The sequence below is a fragment of the Cheilinus undulatus genome, linkage group 8 (assembly GCF_018320785.1).
Source record: "Cheilinus undulatus linkage group 8, ASM1832078v1, whole genome shotgun sequence".
NCBI classification, from domain to species: Eukaryota; Metazoa; Chordata; class Actinopteri; order Labriformes; family Labridae; genus Cheilinus; species Cheilinus undulatus.
The window spans coordinates 39228312-39249202 of record NC_054872.1 but is presented as its reverse complement, the minus strand read 5'-3'; the positions used below and the strand labels follow the sequence as shown (position 1 = coordinate 39249202).

At 40.3% G+C, this 20891-nt stretch overlaps 2 protein-coding genes across 4 annotated transcripts in view; both read right to left on the bottom strand.

Annotated features, from left to right (window-relative positions):
* LOC121513362 (protein argonaute-3) overlaps positions 1 to 2965 on the bottom strand; it is a 62663-nt gene extending 59698 nt beyond the window's left edge. For all 3 annotated transcript variants that reach the window (XM_041793075.1, XM_041793077.1, XM_041793076.1), the window contains exon 1: positions 2171 to 2965. In XM_041793075.1, the coding sequence (XP_041649009.1) occupies positions 2171 to 2189 (19 nt within the window). In that variant the 5' untranslated portion in view covers positions 2190 to 2965. The remainder of the gene's footprint in view (positions 1 to 2170) is intronic.
* A 1026-nt stretch (positions 2966 to 3991) lies between these two features.
* The window catches only part of ago1 (argonaute RISC component 1), a 34615-nt gene continuing 17715 nt past the window's right edge, over positions 3992 to 20891 (bottom strand). Inside the window, exons 4-19 of the mRNA XM_041793078.1 lie at positions 20145 to 20326; positions 19362 to 19498; positions 18895 to 19029; positions 18633 to 18720; positions 15064 to 15211; positions 14783 to 14902; positions 14542 to 14664; positions 14315 to 14448; positions 13896 to 14080; positions 13591 to 13750; positions 13286 to 13376; positions 9319 to 9513; positions 8590 to 8724; positions 8406 to 8507; positions 8064 to 8263; positions 3992 to 6699 (exon numbers count right to left, since the gene is read on the bottom strand). Coding sequence (XP_041649012.1) covers positions 6591 to 6699; positions 8064 to 8263; positions 8406 to 8507; positions 8590 to 8724; positions 9319 to 9513; positions 13286 to 13376; positions 13591 to 13750; positions 13896 to 14080; positions 14315 to 14448; positions 14542 to 14664; positions 14783 to 14902; positions 15064 to 15211; positions 18633 to 18720; positions 18895 to 19029; positions 19362 to 19498; positions 20145 to 20326 — 2244 coding nt within the window. The 3' untranslated portion in view covers positions 3992 to 6590. The remainder of the gene's footprint in view (positions 6700 to 8063; positions 8264 to 8405; positions 8508 to 8589; positions 8725 to 9318; positions 9514 to 13285; positions 13377 to 13590; positions 13751 to 13895; positions 14081 to 14314; positions 14449 to 14541; positions 14665 to 14782; positions 14903 to 15063; positions 15212 to 18632; positions 18721 to 18894; positions 19030 to 19361; positions 19499 to 20144; positions 20327 to 20891) is intronic.

Genomic DNA, 20891 nt, shown 5'->3' with positions numbered 1-20891 from the left:
AGAAAATGAGCCTCTGTCTGACTGTGATAATGCACCAATATCTTTTTAAGTGAAAGCAATGAGGAAACTCCTTAACATACTTTATGTATGGCAGGTAAAGCAGAGGGAATAGTCTGCAGGAAACTGCATTTCATTTACATACTTTTTTCCACCTTTCTGTCCAAAGCTTTGCTTTGTATGGTAAATAGTGATTTACTTGAGAGTTATGGTGGATGACAACTAAATTATTTTGACTGTCGATTATCCTAATGATCACTTTTCAATATATTATTTGGTCTTTAAAACACTAAAAATATTAATAATTATGCAATCAGTTCCTTCCAAAACAACAAACCATTTAGCTTTAGAGAGGATATGATTTTCTAAAGAACATGTATGCATGATTATTATTAGGCTGAAGTTCTATAGAAGTTCAATCAAATCAATGTCGGATTAACATGCACACCTGCCAAAACAGTGGCACATAACAGTTTTTATAGTTGCCTGATTTCTAGGAAAACACCCCGTGTTCCCTCATGCTGTCACTGATGCCGGTGTCCTAAATGAGAAGAGCAGGGTTGTTAATGAGACAGAAGGCAGCAGAGAGGGATCTCCTCTTCAGTAGAGGGGGCTGGGTTAAGGTCCGAGCCCTGTATCATGTGTCACTGGCTGATCAGGAGTACCTGGCTTTCAGTTTATGGTCACATTAAGTGGAAAGCTTCTGTTACAGCTGAGACAAGGCCAGGCAGTCTGGATTGTTTAACTGTCATTATGATGAAGAAGAAGACACAGTTAACTTGCCATGACATTTGTGGCCTATTTACAGATTTCTACGTGAAATCACTTCTAATCATACTTTCAGTAACAACTGAAAGTATGATCTACTTAATAGGGAATGATCCGGACAACGTTCATAGAAATATGCTGACAAACAGACTGAAAACAGCATTGCCTTAATGCATTCTGCATTTAAAAGTCAGCCACTTAATATGCTCTGGGAGAAGGTTGCAGCTATATATGTTGAGGTCAGTCAGGGTCAGTGAGTGACCAAGACCTTAGCCCTTGAAAGGACAAGTTTACCCTCAAGAGGCTAAGTTTAAAGAGAACAATGCAGCTTCCTCTGCACCATTACCACTACAACCCACTGACTTCACAGAGAGGGAGTCTGGTAGTGAGGGGAATACCAGGCTTAACCTCAACACCTGTTTAATGAGCCCACACCTGTCTGATAATGCTGATGAGTTTATAGGCCTTACTCCTTAAATGTGGGGAATTACAAGATGATACAGTCTGAAATTTCGAGCTCAAACCACAAGTTTTTTTCCAAACATTTCCCAAGTAATACCAAAAACAAGACTAGACTGATATTCCCTTATTCAACGCAGCATTCACGTGCTCCTCAGATGCTCGGAGTTCCAAAAGTGCAGAGTAGTAGCTTCGACTTTGGTGCGTCTACCATGATGAAGTCGTAATGTGGAAACATTATGAACGCATTAATGACATATTTTTATCGTAAATTTAAATGGGCTAAGGAACAATTCTCTATAATAATTACTACTATATTTAAGTCAACATTTAGAGAATCAAACCACCGTTTGTTTAGGAAATCGTGTGACTGCGTAATATGACGTCAAGTCTGTCGAGCCCAACACGGGTAAAATAAACACAGAGATCCTGAAACGAAGTTTGTACTCCAGTGGAAGTCTTTAAATAGATTTTCCCACCCTCAAAACATAATTCTTACATCACATGAATGCGTGTTCATATTGCTGACAGCAGAGACTGTTCAGGTTCACAAAGTTTAATTTCTAAAGACGTGTGTTTTATATTGGTCTATTTCTACCGTATATTTTTAGAGAAACATTATAGTACGCCAGCATACTCTATGACAACAGTTTTACACCTATAGGTAACGACTACAACTGGAAGCATCCTGGTGTTACGGTTCAAAGAGCGACCGTGTTAGCTGGGGACATTCATTCGAATGCGTCTCTGGTTGTCGTAGTTACGACGGATGTTCAAGACGGAAAGTGCAGACGCAATCAGCTAAAAGTCTCCAGTTAAAATTGTCACCTGTTTAACATGAACACTAGTGATTCGTCCGAAAAGCTAATGCAGTAATCATGAAGCAGCTACCACCGAAACATGCAGCATCATTAAGTTAGTGAAGAGACATTATTGAATCATTTACCTGTAGTTCCGATTTCCATTCATGAGGTCCTGCCCGGTTCACTTCCCGGATCACAGTTGTCAAACCTTTGGGACTCTTCCTCCGTTCAGTCCGGTGTCTCCTTCGGCAGTGCGCCGCCTCTGCAGCGCTGTATGGCCAAGCGCCCTGGTCTCCTTCAGCTCCTCTCCTTGCAGGCTTTCAAAAGAGGGAGGGAGGGGGGTCCTTCGGTAGGGTCGTTTCACCGGTCGAGGGTCCTCGGTGACCCCCCGTTCACGCACAGTCACCGTATCAAATCGGATTTCACTGCCACGGAGAAAGCTACTGGTTGCTCAACGGCTGTGAAAACCTGCTAGTTAGCCAAGTTAGCTCGCTAGCCAGGCAGAGGAAAGTGGCAGGAACGCAGGACAGGAGCTGTCAGGATATCATAGCAGCAGAGGCACGGGGTCCAAACGAATACCTAACGATAGATGAGGATTAAAATATATGACATAAATAAGTATTCGAGTTACAACGAAGAATCGGAGTGGCTAATATGATAAGCTAGGTGGCTAGCTCGGCTGTTAGATAGTTGGAATTCTGACAGACGACGACTTCTTTTATCGCGTTAAAGACAGCCGTTGACACGGCCCCGTTTCCTCAGCACCATCTCCCAACGACGTCGTCCTCTGTAGTATGTATCCAGGTGCAAAAATAAAGCTGTCAACACAGACCAGTATCATCCGAGAAGTGTCGAGTGTTTCGGTCTGGTTGACAGATCAACTGTGCGGGGCTTCGGCAAGCCAGCTAAATATGGTGAAGTTGCCTTTCTGACACCGACAGGAAGAGGTGGGCCCTGTGTCAGCAGACGTCAGAAGCGTCAACTCCGCCTTCGCCCAAAGGTAACCCTACGTTTACAATTACGTTAAATTAATGCATGCATTTTGTTTATTTTACACTAGAATAAATGATTTATTTGTGATAAAAGCAGGGGCGTAGCGAGGGATTTTGGGCCTCCTGAAAGAAAATTACATAGGGCCCCTCTTAGCCAGCCAGACAAGCAAAAATGTTGCACCATCTTATGAATATCTATGCATTTGAACGCACAGTGTGTTTAAACTATTATTTCCCTCTATTAATAAGCCATATTATTACTTTGGTTGAGTTTAATTTGCCTATATTGTTAGGCAGTTTAATTTGAAACAGCACTCCTTGTTGGGATTGCTTTTCTCATGTTCTGGTAGCTGTCCATACACTTTTTGCCATTTGGTTTTCACTACCTTCAGTCCAGCCTTGCTGTTTAGTGCAGTTTTGGATGGCTTTGTCACCTCATGAGCAAACAAAAGGCATGGGATGAAGTATCCCAGCACTACTTTCACATATAATTAAGCCAATCTCTTCTGTTTTCTCACATCCATTGGCTACTTTGAATTTCAAAGGTAGTTTGGAAATGGCTCGCCTTCCTTATCTCTGGGTGCCATTTTTGGTACATCTGCATCTTTAAAGATCGGCCCTCTCTTTATCAGTGAGTCTCTGGCCAAAATTCTGGGTTGAATGGCAAAAATTAATCAGCATTGTCCTCACTTTCTTCACCTTCTGTCCTCTCCTTCTCTTCACAACCCTAAAACATACCTCAGTTTTTTCCTGCCTTCTTCTCTCCCTATATCCCTATTGCCTTCTTCTCCATCTTTATCTTGCTCTGGATCCCTGCCTTTCTTCTCCACCATCCTCTGCTCTTGCTTTCTGTCCCTGCTTCCTTCTCAGTAATCTTTATCTCGTTCTCTATCCCTGCTTTTTTCTTCTTAAATTCACCTGAAATATAACAAATCAACCAATATTCAACTTGAATTCAGTGACGGACACAAATGGCTTAATAAAAAACAATTTTATTTTCTTTAAAAAATAACCCGCCCCAACAGAGTTCCCATACTATCACATACAGAGCCAAAATAATATGCTTCCATGTCCTCTCATTCAAATCTATTGGGAAGTGCTATGACAAGGACTGTTCTTGATCAGTGGCTTCAATATTGCTTAGTCAGACAGTGAGGCTGTGTGGAGAGGAGTGGACTCTCCAGTGTCCACATGATGCATTTTTCAGGGTGACAGTCACTTCGTCTCCCCTCTTTGCAAGGTGCTTTGTGGCTTCAGTGAATGAAGAACTGCATCTGGTTTCAGTGGTGCTGGGAAATGCCCCCAGACTGATTTTTTTCTCTTTTTCTTTTTTAAGCACAGAATGAGGGATAAAACACCGACCCCAACTGTGAAAGGCCCGGCAACTGGTGAGCCAAAATACATAACAGGTTAATATCATATATTTATATATACAAATCACCTTGGACAATGTAGGATCAGTAAAACGGTGTACAAAGGCATACTGATTATGCAAGTTAATAAACATGATTTAAAAATCAAACTCATCTGATCTCATATCTTTTGATCCCTTTTAGCTCAAAGGGGCTCTGACCATCAGACAAGATTTGAGGCGCTTTAAGGGCAACTGAGGTGGAATTTTGAGACAGTCTCCACAGTGCCCTCTTGAGGATACACTCTGACACTAGTCACAATATTCATAATAACAATAATAATAATAATGACAAAGAAAAAAGCAGTTTTATAACCATTACACAATCGAGGCAAAACGACTGACAGGCAGTGGTGAGCACAAGGCTCCTACCTCTAAGAAAACCAAAATAAGGTGGCTCAGAATATCCAGTCATAAAAATAATTACATGCATTATTTTTCATAAATCCAGAAAGTGACTTAATGTAAAGGCAGGGCATGTTAAGTAGCTGTAATAGTGGCCCACCCTGTCCAATGTAGCAACCCCCTATCTGTGCTGCCCATGCACACAGAGCACCAATTGGGATTGGCTAACACAAGCTAGGGGATTGGGGCACGGGATGCTGTAGGTTTGTGATGCTGAAAGTCAGGATAGACAGCAAAGATAGAAGGTGAAGATGGAGAGGGTTATGAGTGTTTGGCTTGTAGGGAAATAAGGGGACAAGTGCATTAGAAGAAGAGGTCTCTACATGCTTAGGAAGAGACTGTGAGGGCAGAGATGTGTGTGCTTTTGCTTTCCAGGCGATGAGTTTGTAAATGCCTGCAGAGGAAGAGCTTTGTGTAAAAATGGGGATAGGTGTGTACGCAAAGAAGTGCGTGGGGGAAGTTTAGAGTGCACAATGTGGCATCATCTCCACTGATACATGTTGGAATGTGCAGAATGATCAAAGCAAGGTCAATTTGCTGAACCTGAGTTCAGCTTTGCAGCACTTAAGTGATCACAGACTTTATATTTGCCTGCATTCAAATCTACAGAGGAGTGTTGACCTTGCCTATTGCCTTAATTACCTCTTTACAAGTGTGGGTGTGAAAACTTCAAAGTAAGCTGTGTCTAGCCTCTTGACAGACAAGTCTCGCTATTTTAGAGTGATATAAATCAAAACGTAAATTAAAAAAGTGCCTCGAAAATCCTCAAAAGAGCAACGCTTACAGAAATAAAAGATTATCTTCCTGTTTAAGTGCCCCTTTTCCATTGGTTGGCGTCACTTTTGGCTGGTTAATAATGCTGGTTTAGGTGCATGGGGTGCAAGTTTATTTGATACACTCTATGCAAATGGTCCCTCTATTGTTATGCTAAGCTTGCCTCTATAGGGTAAATCTCTAAGGGACTGGCCAACCAGCACAGAGAGTGCGGCAGGACTTCTCTCCTGTTTCTACGATATGCTACACCTGCTCTTTTTCTGTCTCTGCTAATATAAAGACCAGAATGTACTAACAAACTCTTATGTGCAGGACTGGTGGCACCTACATGCTAACGCTAAGTGCTAATGTACCATACCTCAGACTCCTCAAGGCTGTTTAAAAAAATAACATCATTCAAAAACATTAAAAACATGAATGTAGTTCATGACAACGTCAAAATGATACATGTAAGTGTGCGTGCCCAGTACCACCCACTGGAGGATCCCCGTACTTGGGAGCTGTGAACACTGGCATCCGGCATGCGGATGGGTGAAGAGGCAGCATCGTGGTGGCAGTTAAAAAAGTTTTCTGTGTTTTTTTTTCTTTTTATCGCCTGTTTTCCTCCCATCCGTATTGCATACTTACATACACAGGAGTGTGAAGGTAGCGTACAATACAATTACATAATAATACCCAAGTTTTAAAAAGTCAACATAAAAAGAGCAATACTCCTGGTAAAGTAAAAACAATAAAATGACAATAATAATAACAATATTCATAACCTTTTGAGTGCATGAGGCTGTAGAGTCTGCCTGTGTTTAACAGGTGAAGGGCCTTACGTTTCTTGGATTTGGGTCAATGACTGACAGGCCTGTGGAGAATGTGTGGTGGCCAGTCATTGGGAATAAGGGATGGGGATGAGGTGGTGGCGGTGGGCCGTCTGCCCACTCAGGTAGAAATGAGGTGGGAGGGATAGATGGTGGTGATGGTTGGTGGAGCTCAGGCGAAGTACATGGTCCTCAGGGTGTCATGGTGAATCTGGACAGCTTTAGCCAGCGCCTGAGGGTCCCGACCGTTACTCTGACCAGACACATGGCTGCCCTCTCCACTGCACAAAAAAAGACAGGGAACAAAGTGTGTCAAACATGTGATCATAAGAATAAAATTGTTATAACTTAAGCATTAATTTCAAACCATCAGATATCTTAATATTTTTTTAATGCTCACCCAAACCAGGAAAATAATAGCGTTAGTAGTAACATAATTCAAGTTTCTGTTATATCGAAATAGTATGGCGAGGACCTGTGTCCACATCTACTGTTTAATGTGCTGACAGCTCCTACAACCTTATTTTCAGAGTGCTTCTCACCAGCTTTTTTTATTTCAAGGCCACAAAAGTTGACATCTGTTTCCTGCAGTGGTATCTGTAAGGTCATTTCTAAAAAGCTCTGAGCTGATTATATTTTCCTTTATTCAAGGAAATGTCACCAAAACATGAAAGCAATGTAAAGAAATAGTGTCCTAGCAATTGCAGCAGCTGTAGATCTGGACTCTTGAACAGATAAGTCAGATTATTTTCTCTTCAAAAATTTTTGTTAACAACACTGATGCAAAGCTGAACAGTGGGGCATTGTTCCACAAGTTGAACTATTTTGATTACTTCTGTGAGTGCTGCAACAAAAAACAGCTGACGGCAAGGGCGCTTTGTGCTCAAGATGCTTAAAAAAACTCAACTGTATTGGTTTTGTATTGAAAATAAGCACATGGGCCCTAACACTAACAAACTTTTCTTTTGATAAAAATAGGACAGAAACACATAGGTTTGTTATTTTCCACTGTGTCTTAAATAATGGTTGACTGCTTATCGGCCTGTCCAATTATAAAGGCTGTTATTTGGCTTTTGGTTGATTATTGGTATCAGAAATTTTTATTTTACGTATAATCAATGAAGTTAATTAATTAAAAAGTGCACTAGTTTGTTTTCACTACAAAGTGTGTCCCCTCTCCTGGCTTTATTTTCACTCTCCAGTCTCAACAAATGTCCTTTATACACCACAATCCAATTGGCTAGATGGCACATAAGCACTAGCCAATAAACACTTAAGACCGGGTGTCACTAACACAGCGAGCACATGGCATCAATTCCTGTTTTCCTGCTTCTACTGTGATAGAGCTAGGGCTAAATTGTTTATTTTCCTTAATTTTTTATCATGCTAATTTACTTTTGCCACATTAAGTGCATTTTTTTATATATCATAGTAAACTCACATTGATTCCAAATATCCGTTACCAGTCTTATGACACACTAATAATCAGTACCAGTCAATACTGGTCAACCCCTAGTCTAAAGTAACAGTAAAAAAGGCATAACTTAAATGTGTAACACACTGTGGTTTGTGAGAATTTCAGGATATTAAATATTAGCTATCGAAGTTTTGAAACCTGACTTCTATCTTTCTCAATCACACTAACCTGTCGTGTTCTTTGTCTACCAGATGGTAGCGAGCGCGGAAGGCCACAAGACGAGCATAGTAGGCTGGCGCAGGGATGGAGACTGAGCGGGTACAACGCACGTAAGTGTGGCACAACTGGTAGGTTAGAATCTGCAACTCGTCAGCCGTGAAACGATTGTCATCCCATAAGACATAGTAATGAGACGGTCGGCTGGTACCCTAGAGACAGAGAGATTAACATTATATTTAACTGGACACAATAAACCAACCAATATGTATGTTCTTATTATGATGTGATATAATGGGTTTTAAGAGCACAAAAATGATGTGTTTTTTACTGGGTTCTTTTTTTATTTTTTACCTGGATGCCTGCGTGGCTGCACAGGTAGAAGTCAAACTCAAAAGGATGAGTGATGCTGGTGTCCACCGTGGTCCCTGCAGGAATATTTCCACTCTTCCCAATCTTTAAAGAGGAAACAGGAGATGAAAATTAAGCATACTTATTTCTATATGGTTTAAAATTTGTACAATGATAAAGTACTTACCCTTTCAGACTTGTCAGCACAGAAGAGGCGTGTATGGTGGCGTTTCTGTACCACGATATATGTGATGCCCGGCTGATAGTCTTTCTCCAACTTGATGCAAGCGTCTCTGATGGCCAGGAGCTCATAGTGGAGAATCTAAAAATAACAGCATTAAGCCTCATTTACCAAGTGTTCTTAGGAAGACATTTCTTCTAAAGACCAACTTTAGCAATTTCCAAGAATATTTTGACATTCAGCAAAGCTTTATTATCTGTGACTTGTTCTTATTTCAAAAGCAAGTCTTAGGGCATGGCATTTGTTCATTCACTTACCAGTGTAAGAACACAGGCTCAAAGGATTCTGTTGTTTAAGAAAAGCTTTAATCTGCTCAGGAGTTTTCTTAGGATCTTCCAAAAATAAATACAGAGAAAAGCTTGGGAAGATATTTGACAATAAGACCTGTTGTTTTTTTTTTTTTTATTAAGAGCAATCATACAACCTAAGTAATCAAAAGAGGTTTCTTTTGTTTTTTTGACAAAAAAAACTGAGTTAAGTAAACAGTAACAAGAGATGCTTTAGAGGAGGCTGGGGGAGGTAATGTTAAGGTTTTTATCTTATGTTGGTAAAAAGAAAGACATGATAACGTGGAGATTTGCAAAGCCTGGATAATATGTACTGTACATTGTGTTGATAAAAAAACAGAATTAAAAAAAATGGAGTTTAGTGTTTAAAAAAAATCTCATCAGTTACCTGAGGCAGCTGTCCTTCAGGAACTCCATCCCTGTAGAAGATGATCCTGGTGGGCTTGAAGCGTGTTGATTTGTAGAACTGAATGAGCAGTTCACGCACCATGTACGACAGATCTTCGATGATCTCCTGCCGGGGTCTCTGGACTCGCACCGTGGCACAGTATCTGCTGGGATGAGCATCCATACTGCCTACCACCTGCAGAGAGAAGAGGAAGAGTAATAAGAGATAAAGTGAGCAACTGGGTAAAATAAGGTACTTTGATAAGACATCCTTCAAATATATAATGTAAAACAACTAGTAATTAGAGTAACTGGACTATATCTCAGTTGCTTGGTTTGAGCTAGAATTTGTGTAACTTCTCTCCAAAGGTAGAGGAGACATAATAATGTTACAGATTAAAGTTATACAATCAAAAGTAAATCTGTGGTCTGATTATAGTCTGTCACTGCTTTGAGCTGAGCATTAGTACCCCCTGAAGGCTGCCTCTAGGAAGTGCAAGCAGCTCAACATCCACATTTTTTATTTTTCTTCCCTCAAATCCTCACACTATACCACAGTCCTAATTTTCAACCATTTTCTCCTCAGCCTGGAGGATCTGAGACAGACTGCTCTCGTCTCCCATCCTCCCACCATGTGACTCAAACGTTTGTCATAATTGCTAGGCAACAACACAGCCAACCACGGGCAAGCTGAGGTCAAGGACAGATGAGGGCTGACGTCATTTCCTTTATGAACGTGAGTCAGGGATGAGCAATTTGTTTCCCTTTGTCCCTAACTGACTCTTTAGTTACTTTTCATTTTTCATCTTTTAATTGTGATCGGCTTTAGTCAACGTGTCTCTGAGTTGACTCTAACAGTCATATTGTGTGCAGGAATTCTCATGAAACAAAGTTTAAAGGCATGACTGTGTTGTGTCGGCAGTATCTCTTTGCATCTGAACAGAAGCAGTGTTGAGGTAATGTTATTGCAGCAAAAGATATGACAAGTCTGAAGAAATGCCAGAGATTACGTAATAGTTAGAAATGCTGTTAAGTAAACCCCAGGCTAATGATGGAACCATTTTAATAGTATGCAAAAATGAAAACATTATAAATGCTCATCAGTATTTGATAGAACCAAAGCAAATTAATTCATCTTTAAACAAACAGAATAGTATTTCCCATGTTTGTTGTGCTTTAATGGCCTCATCACAGGGGAATCTAAAAAAAATATTAATTTGTGCTGGGTTTCACAACAGATTATAAATAATAACGCTCTCCTGCCTCAGATGTACCATCAATGTTTGTAGTATTATTCTTTTTAAGGCTCTGCTGTAGGGCATGACTCGGTCCAACTGTTGCCAAGCAACCACAACCGTGTGCATTTACTTTCCTATTACACTGTCAGGGCATTTGCATTATTTACATGTTCCTTTTGTTTTCTGATTTGCCTAAAAAAGGAGTGTCCCTACAAACTCAGCATCTGGACTGCTACCATCGTTACACCACACACACACCACACTGTAGCAGCTTTCACAAATACACTATATGGACAAAAGTATTCGGCCACCTGACCATTACACCAACAGGGACTGCAATGACGTATTCAAAATTTATGTACTTTTATATGGAGCTGCCCCCCCTTTTGCAGCTATAACAGCTGCCACTCTTCATGGAAGGCTTTCTACATGATTTTAGAGCATTTTTGAGGAAATTTGTGCCTATTCATTCTGGAGAGCATTTATGAGGTCAGGTACTGATGTTGTATGAGAAGGCCTGGCTCACAATCTACATTTCAGTTCATTCCAAAAGTGCTCGATGGGGTTGAGGTCAGGGCTCTGTGCAGGCCAGTCAGTCTTCTACACCAAACTTATCAAACCATGTCTTTATAGTCCTTGCTTTGTGCACTAGGGCACAGTCATGTTGGAATAGAAAACCCATCTAAGAGGTAGTTACACAAGTGGTGGCTTGCTTTTGCTCCATTAGCTTAAGCTAAAGCTAACATAGCTACAAAAGATACGTAATGAAGGGTACAACATATGCCAATGTAGCCAAGTAAGCTTTGGCAACAGGAAGCATTAGAAAACGTAGCTAAAGCTAATGTAGCTACATAGCTTATATAGCTTCTTTGGGAGCTTAAGAAAAAGTAGCTAAAGCTAACTTCGCTATGTACACAATGTGTATATATAGCTTATGTAGCTGCTTTGTGAGCGTAGCTTTATCTACGTTTGCTACATTAGCTATGTAGCTAATGTATTAAAGGAAGCGTTAAGATTGCCCGTCACTGGAAATAAGGGGCCCAGCCTAAACGCTGAAAAACAGTCCCATTCCATTATCCCTCCTCCACCAAACTTTACAGTTGACACAGTTAAGTCAGGCAGGTAACATTCTCCAAGGGTCCGCCAAATTCGCCTATCTGACTGACGAACACAGAAGCATGATTCGTCACTCCACAGAGCATGTTTCCACTGCTCCACAGTCCAGTGTCAATGTGCTTTACACTACTCCATCTGATGCTCAACATTGATCTTGGGAGGCTTGCATGCAGCTGCTCAGCCACGAAAACCCATTTCATAAGGCTCCCACCACACAGTTTTTGTGTTAACATTAATGCCAGTGGAAGTTCAGAACTTTTCAGCTATGGAATCAGCAGTGTTGGCAACTTTTACACGCCAATTGCCTTAGAAGTTGTTGACCCTGACCTGTGATTTAAAATGGTCCTCCGCAGTTCAGTTGTTCCTAAACGCTTCCACTTTCTGAAATTATTACTTACAGTTGACTGTGGAATATCCAGCAGAGTTGTCATTTTACGAACCGTCTTATTGCAAATGCGGCATCAATCACAGAACCACTCTTGAAGTCCCTGAGCTCTTTAGAATGACCCATTTTGTATGACAAATGTTTGCAAACAGAGACTGCATGGCTAGGTGCTTAATTTTATACAGCTGTGCCAACAGGTCTGATTAAAACACCTGAATTCAATAATTAACAGGTATGGCCAAATACTTTTGTCCGTACAGTGGACATAGATGATTTAGCTGACTCTATTTGGTCTTAAGTTTTGACTTTCATAAGTAAAACTCATAAATAGATGACAAGGAGGTTTGATGGCTTAAAAAAGAATGGCAAAACAAATGAAATGGCTGTGTTGGCAACCATTAACACTTCTAAAAGGGAACCATTCCCCTGATATAGTTTTGATCCTCTTTTAGCCATCTGTGAGTCCAAGCTGGCATAGAGCTGCAGAACTCAGTGCTTTTCAGGGTCCATCACAGGCACCAGTAATGGAAAGAACCTGCCTTACAGTCATACTAATCAGCTGTTTTTGTATTATTTATTTAATTTGAATTGTTAGCAATTGTAAACCAAAGTCATGATTTCCCTTTTCTCTTATGGATGTTATTATTGATGCTGGATTTGAAAAACCTATCCTATTACTGATATCACTCATAACTCCCTCTGTTTTGGGCATTCTTTCTTTGGATCCCCATTGGAATTATAAGTGAGCAATATTATACCCTAGCCAAGCAAACTGAATTCATTCTGGCAGCTCTTTCAAATATAGTCTGAGAGCTAATCTTTAGGTCATATCATACATCTTTGGATTTCTGGGTCAGATACTGAAGAGTTGTAGTGTTAAACAGCAAACCCTTTTCTAACCCCCTATTATCTTTACAGACTAAAAAAGTATTGTTAATTTAAACTTGCAATTACATTTTTTTTCAAAAGATCTATTGCCCTTAACTTTATTTTTCTGTCAAGTTATTTAGCCCTAAAAATAAAAAAGTCAAAAGAGGTGATCACAATGAAAGCCGTTCATAAATTACCAGAGCTTAAAGCACTCCAGTGTCTCCCACCAACACACAAGTTGAGTAGGCACACACCAACTTTGTTCAACACGGAGTAGTCGCACATTCATTTCCATTTCCTGAGCTTGTGTTCAAGGTCAACACATGTCGTTTAATGGAGGTGATATTTTTAAGACTTACAGCAGTAATGGAGGGCTTCTTGCCATCTCCTGCAGGGGGGTGCGTGACGTCTGCTCCCAGGAAGATAACTGGCTGCTGAAACACTGCTGACCTGAGAGAGGGCGAACGAAGGAAGACATGCAAATTAAAACAACTCATAAAGGGAGAGCGGGGTTCTTATGAGAAGTTGTATCCTTATCAAAGGCTGAAATGCTAAGATTGGTAAATACACTGTATTAATTCAACAGCCTAAAAAACTACACACAAGCTTTTGCTTGTAATTAAATAGATTTGAAGAAGAGGACAATATTAAACTTGTGTCCAACCGCTGATGAGGCACCAGGATGTTGTTGATGCCTCCCAGCTTCACGTTGATCTTGAGGCAGAGGTTGGAGAGGGTCTGAGGTGACGTCTTCACCACGTTCTTCACCTGCACACACTGTGTGGCCATGCCTAGAAGGGTGTCTCCCACACGCTTTACTTCAGCTACAAGGGAAAGTTTGGGAAAAAAATATGATTTTTTTAGTTGTTTTTTTTTTGTTTTTACAAGAGATACCCTTTTTTTTTCATCCTTTCATTATGTGTCAGTGCAGAAATGCTAACAGAACACAGCTAAAATAGCATCTCCAACCATAGACAGGGGTTTTTCCAGGTAGGATGACGATGATGAGCTGCAGTCCAGAGTAGGTGTTCTTCAGGTGTCTGAACATGGGCTCTACGCTGTCTGCTCCCTGGGCATATTTGCAGAAACATGGCTGGCCCTGAATTGGCATCCCAGCATCCTTTGAGATCTTGCGCAGCTGGTCTGTAAAGTTTCTGAAAGATATCAGAGTAGTTCAGACAAAATGTAGCAAGCTAAAATAAGCATTTTTCACGTTACTGTGCAGCATCCCTGCCCTGATATATGGAAACATTACAGAGATGTTCAATACAGCTAAATTTAAAGTCTTGCTACTATCAAATGCAGATCAACCTTAGAACGTTAAGAGGAAAATGATTTCATTTACCATGAATAATGGATTTGCACAGTAAGTATTCATCAGTACTTACTTGAGCACCTCCTCCCTGCACTGTTTCTGGGGGGCAAAGCAGGCAATCGCCCACACTTTGATCTCGATACCGTTATAAAACTGCTTCCCTCTCATGTCCCACACTCCCTGGTTGGGGGTAGCTATGGCACGGTTCTGTGGAGGAGAAGACCAGAGGACGTGTAATTTAAACCAAATCAGGTCAGATTCTCAGCAAAATATGTTATGTTTGTATTAAAGATGTATTACCCGTCCTCCATACTGCAGGATCGGAGCTGGAAGCACCCTGCCCGTCACCTCAGCCATGTCATCTTTCACCTTGATCCCAAACTCCTGGATGTACGGGTCCAGGTTGAAGTTCGCGTTCTTCATCTGCGGAGAGCGAAGGACATGTATCATATGTCACATAAATAAGGGAGGCATACATTCCCATATGTTACCACATGATCAGCTCTGTGTTCTCCAACCGTCAGCTGTCTCTACAACTCACCAGCCTGCTGATCTCCTCCTGCCTGTCGGGTGCAGAGCGAGCTGTGGCTTTGATCATAGTGGAGGTCTGATTATCTGTCAGCTTCTTGATGCATCGCTGGCCTGCTACAATATTACACACCTGGAAAGAGGGAATACAAAGAGCACATTGGTTATTCACATGCAATGATCCTGGATGCTTCTTAGTCAATAATGTATGATAATAGCAAATATAAACACTTTTGATGAGTTAAATCTTTCACTTAAGCAGATTTAGATTTGTGCATCAGTTAAATTCCTCACCTCCAGGGGCAGGTAGGTGTGCTTCTGCTCCTGCCCCACCTGTAGACAGGGTAGGTGGGGGTATTTTAGCTGCAGGTTGTACTTCTGCTTGAAGTACTGGGCCACTGTACATTCTACGGTCTGTCCACTTTCAAGCTGGAGGGGAAACCTGGGAGAAAAGACAAAAAATAAACAGGAATTACTGATTAAAAAAGATGAAAACAATGCCTTTGAAACTAGAGTTAAAATATTTGTATGATTCAGCCTTTCATGATTGTTAACAAGAGGCACATCAGGTAGAAATGACATTGTCTGTCACTGTTTTGAAAATTATCCACAATAAAAATGTACAGATAAATCATTTAAAATAACTTTTTAGACTCCAGTGTTAAAAAGCATGCATAAAAAGTTGGATCAAAAAAGACCAGAGGAAAAATGCTTACTATCTGTTATTCTATGAACAGTTTTTTTTTCACTGTTTAAAAAAACTTGGAGTCTATCAAGTATCATACCATAAATGCCATGACTACCATCACTTCATTTTGGATAAAAAGAGGATGCTCCTTTTGATATAAGAGTGACTGTTGTCACTATATAGAAGGGAGTTTTCTGAAGAGATTTTCCCTTTGGGCCTCAAGCAATTGGACTTTTTACAGTCCCTGTAGAAATTAGGCATTTATGTAATCTCTCTAACAGAGTTTTAGGTGCCACAAAAAGAGTCAGATTCAAAGAGATATAGGAAGAGAAATTCATAAGAGCAAGTGATTGAATGATAGAGAGTGGTAATAACAAAAACAATGACCGCTGGGATGCACCATTAATCACAATATTATTGTTTGACAATATGATTTCTCACAACCACAACTAAATAAATTATTTTAAGCAAACAAGCAGTGCTTTTTTGCACTGTTTTTCTCCACTGAACACAGCTGCATCAGGTTGCTGCAAAAGAGTAAACTACATCATGGACTGGGAAAACGCCCAGGTCAGTCATTCAGAGATGCCCCACACCAGGGATGTCCTCAAGAAGCTAATGACAGCAGGGGGCGTAATCCTCCTGTCAAAATGTGTGAGATCATCTGATAAGACAGGTCACAGCAACATCGTGTGACTATTTAAAGAAGACTGCATAAAGTGAGTAGTCAAAACATGCTGAGGCAGCATTTGTTGCAAGTTTTGTATTCCAAAGAAATGTTGCAAATAGCTATAGCAAAGATGAAATATTTATCAGATATTTCTAATACGTCATATTTTTATTAGTTTCAAAAATATTAGTGTAAGCAAATCTTTCCTCATATAGTGCCACCTAAAGTTGAATATAAATGTAACCTATTAAGACCAGATTAAATGTTAATGTATACCTCTAAGACTGAATGAGATGCAAGTGTGCGTCTACCTTTAAGACCTGATGTGACATCAGCTTGTCTTGGAAAGGGATGCAATAATTCATCAGTTTAGCATCTACCACTGGCAAAAAATGCAGCATGCTCCAATATTAAAGGCACATGTTCCTCTGTTGTGTCTTATCAATTTATTGCTAGCATTTAGCACAGCTAACTGCTGATTTAGAGAAGAGTTTTATTCATAGGCAGAAGAAGTGACCTGATCTGTTTTTTATGGTCAAACATGAGAGAGAAAATGTTGGCGTTTTGGGAAAGTAGCACCAAAGAAGTAAAGAAAAAAAACATAAGCATAGGCAACAGTTGTCAGCATTTTGGACGCCAGTTTAGCTGATAGTCAAAAAGTTTTTCTTTTTATAAGTTGAGCAGTGATACAGATGATGGCTGATGGAATATATCCAACAGGAAAGCAGCAAAGAGGCAGAGTACAGCAGTATTTTGGACAACAATGACAACCATGAATTTAACGACAAACCAGACTAGGATGTGACGAGGAACCTTTTAACCAAGGCTCAGTGGCTGAGAAGCATGGTTGAAGATGAGGACGTATGTGATTTAAATGTGATCTTAAAATGTTGACAACTTTTAAGTAAAGCAAAGTATTTAATTTTAAAACAATAAAGATTTTAATAAACGCTAAATGTTTTTTCAGACGACCCTAAGGTTCTGTGAGTTGTTTTCAATCAACACTTATTTTTAGAGGGTTTTGTTCAGTAGGCCTTAGGTCTAAATAGTTTAAGACAATTATATAATGATTGAAAGAATCAAATATTAATTGCTCATTGTAAGCATATAAAACTAATTACATTATCTGGAATAATTCCCTTACTTTTTTTCATACCACAATAAATATAGCCAAAGGATAAAATATTACAATGTCAATGTTTTTCCACTACAGTTCAGCTCTAAAAAGACAGTGTGAGCTGCATAGACAAAACTTCAAAATGAATGCTTGACCCTTTACCTACGGAGCCAGTGCCGGTGATGTGTTTTATATGTCCGGAGTATTATTACCATTAGTCTGTCAAAGTTTGTCCGATTTGAGAAATTCCAACTGTGTTGGAAAGCTGATGTGTGATGTGTGGTATATATAGTACAGTAATGTCGAACGGCACCATGAAAATGGCAGCTTTGGCAGAAGATGAGTGAGAAAGGAGAGTGAAGGAAGAGAGCAAAAGGAGAGCAAGTGAGAGTGGTGTTTTGTTTTCAAAAAATAGCATTAGATAGTGGCATAAAGTGCGTATCTGTGTTCTATTACACACATTTATAATGTCAGGAAGCCTATCAAGAATGGTAAAACAGCCGCTACGGTTCATAGAGGAGGACAGGGATTTGGAGGATGCATCTTCTGAACTGAGGTATTTGAAGAGCAAATATAGTTCTCTGTTGCACACCCAGAGTCCTAGACTCAAAAAATGACTGGTGATGGTTCTAAACATGTATAGGTTCACATTTCAAATGTCCAATCAAAACTTCATGAGCAATAACAACATTTCTTCTCATAAAAGCCATGAAAAACAAATCAGTTTTTCTTGTTTTTCTTCTTTTAAACTGCTGACAATTCCATATAATGTGCAAGAATCATTAACCAGATGTTGAAAAGTCAAGTTCAAGTACTCCTGGAAAAAGGAACCAAAGCTCTCAGACTTGGGGCATTTCCTGACTGTTTCATAGCCATAATAACAAAATATGTCCAAATCACTATTTTTAGCCTCAGTAGGTTAAGGGTTAAATGACACTCAGCAGAGCTTCATATAAGAAACAAGAACAGGCATTCAGGAGTTTAAAGTATCCTTAAAATTCTATAATTTATTCAAATATTATACAACAGTAACTACAGAGACAACTGTCTCTTTTTGTTTGCTCTTACATGAAATTTGCATTTTATCCACCAACCTCATTTCTTAATCTCTCACTGTTAAAATTTCTCTCATCTCTATTGTCACAAACTCAAACAGGAGTGTGCAGCAAAGGGTTTTTTTAGTTTGCAGTTTATTTCCTGAAATCTGTTCCTGTGGCTCTGAAGTTCTTGGAACAATTTAGCTGAAACGAGCGACTGTTCTGCATATTTATGTTGGTAATTCAAATTGTCATAGCCAATTTGGGGAAAAACTTATGACAGGGTTTATTACAAAAGGGTCTGCCAAATGACTGTATTAGCATGTCATTGAATGCTGTTGGGGTACTCACGTCTGGTGGCTGGCAGGTCGTCTGGTGACATTGCATACACGATACTTCCTCTTCATTTGGCCACAGTGGGTCACTTCAACCTTCAGGCCTGGTGGTACAAAACAGCAGCATGAACACAGATTAACATAGACAGATGTAACTGTTTAAAGCAGAAAAACTTCTAGTGAAAAAACAAAACTCCACCATCACAGAGAAAAGGAGAAATTTAGCTGTGAGTTTAAGGATTTCAAGGCTAACAATGTCCTTTCACACAACAACCCACCTTTAATCTCCTTGGTGAAGCGGACCCTTTGCGAGTCGGTGAGAGTCTTAGGCTGCTCGTCGATATTGCGAATATCCAGAACCTCACACATGAACTCAATTACAGGCTGGGCTTTGTAGAAGGCCGTGGCTGACACTAGAGGGAGACAGAGAGCAGCAGAAAGCCCACACAAGTCAGAGAGGGGTAACCTGACAAATAGTGCAAATATGTTCACAACTTCAGTGGCCTTTAAATTCACAATTTGAACCAATTAACTGAGTAAAAATGTCTTAAGAAGCCCACAGAAAGAAGAAAAGCTGCCTGCATCTATGATATCATCACTGTAACAATGCTGTTGCTCAAAACCCCCTTAATCACACATGTAATTTATTTTCACCATTTCTGTCCAGTCATACAATGTCAGGAAAAAACAGTGAGATCACTGACTGGCTACAGACGCTCAGCTGTGCATGTCTTCGGTGACTCACCATCAATGTTCAGCATCATCTTCCACATGGCAGGGCGCACAGACTGGTGGAAACCAAACCAGACTTCCCTCCCCCCACCCAGAGGGTGGTAGTATCCTTCAGGTGGGGAGAAAAATGAACGGCCCACAGGAGTGTACCTGATTGGAGGAGGGGAAAATGATGAATGTGCAAAATGACTTGACTGGATTCAGAGCATGACCTCAGCATGACCTCATGTCCAGTAAAACTGATCACTCATGCTGGAGGTGTCAGTTAGTAAGTTGACTCTAGGAGAAATATATTTAAAACAACAAAGCCTGAATGGAAAATCCCAGAAAACCTCAATGAATACTGCACTTCCTCTTATATTTTTTGATAGAAGCAACAAAAGAATGTGAAACATTATCACTTAACAGACTTTCTCTGTGGGTTGAATGCTTTCTTTTTCACCATTTTCAGGTCATCTCCTCGAGCCATTTGTCATTATTCCCTCTGCTCAGCATTGTTCAGTGGACACTTTCACACAGGTCTCAGCTAACAAGCATCCTTTGTTTGGTGACTAGTCTGACCCCTGGAGCTATGATGGTCTGATGTAAGCGAATGCAACGTCCCAGTTCACCTTGCTGCACTGCTCGGTTATTATGTCAACAAAAAAATGAACTTGGAAAAAACACAGCTGTCAGACTCCAAGCTATACATACATACAAGTCTTGGAGATGAGGGTATACAGCATGGAAATTGATGTGTTTGTGTCTGTACTTGGGTATCAAAGACAAAAAGAAACATTCCCATATAGTATTTTACCTCATAGAGGCCAGGTGGCGCATGGCCACATCCAGGGCTTGGACCGAGTCAAGGGGGACCTGCAGCCGCCCGCTGACCAGAGTCTCCTGCAGCAGGCGCCATGAAACTTTGGCCAGCCAACGGATGGACACCTTGAAGATTCTGTCCTTACCCTCACCTGGGATAGTTACCTCAAAATCCACCTGAAGAAACACAATAAGGACAGGGTGGAAATGAAAGGAGAGGCAAGGAACTCTGCAGCAAGATAAGATTTAAATATCTGAAAAAAGATTAGCTCTAAACAAGAAATGCAAATAATCAGGCTGTGTGGTATATTAGAACCTTCATCATACATAATTCAGTATTCAAGGAGGTATTTTAAACTATCCCCTTCTTCATATTACTAACAGGAAGCAAGGTTACAGCAGCTACACTGCAGTCTCTACAGAGGTGTAGATAATGGATGAATTTGATGATGCTTTAAAGTTCGATCAGCTGATCTCTCAACTGAAGATAATAGCCAAAGTAAAGTTGTATCTGCCTTTCAATGATTTAGAGAGGGTGATACAAGCATTTATATCATCTAGACTTGACTACTGTAACTGTATGTAAGCTTGGACCATTCCTCAGTCCTCAGCGAGTCAAAATATGGCTGCTCGCCTCCTAACAGGCACAAAAAAGAAGGACCACATAACCCCAAAGTTGCTCTCTCTACGCTGGCTTCCTGTTTGCTACAGGATTGAATTGAAGATTTCACTGTTAGCTCTA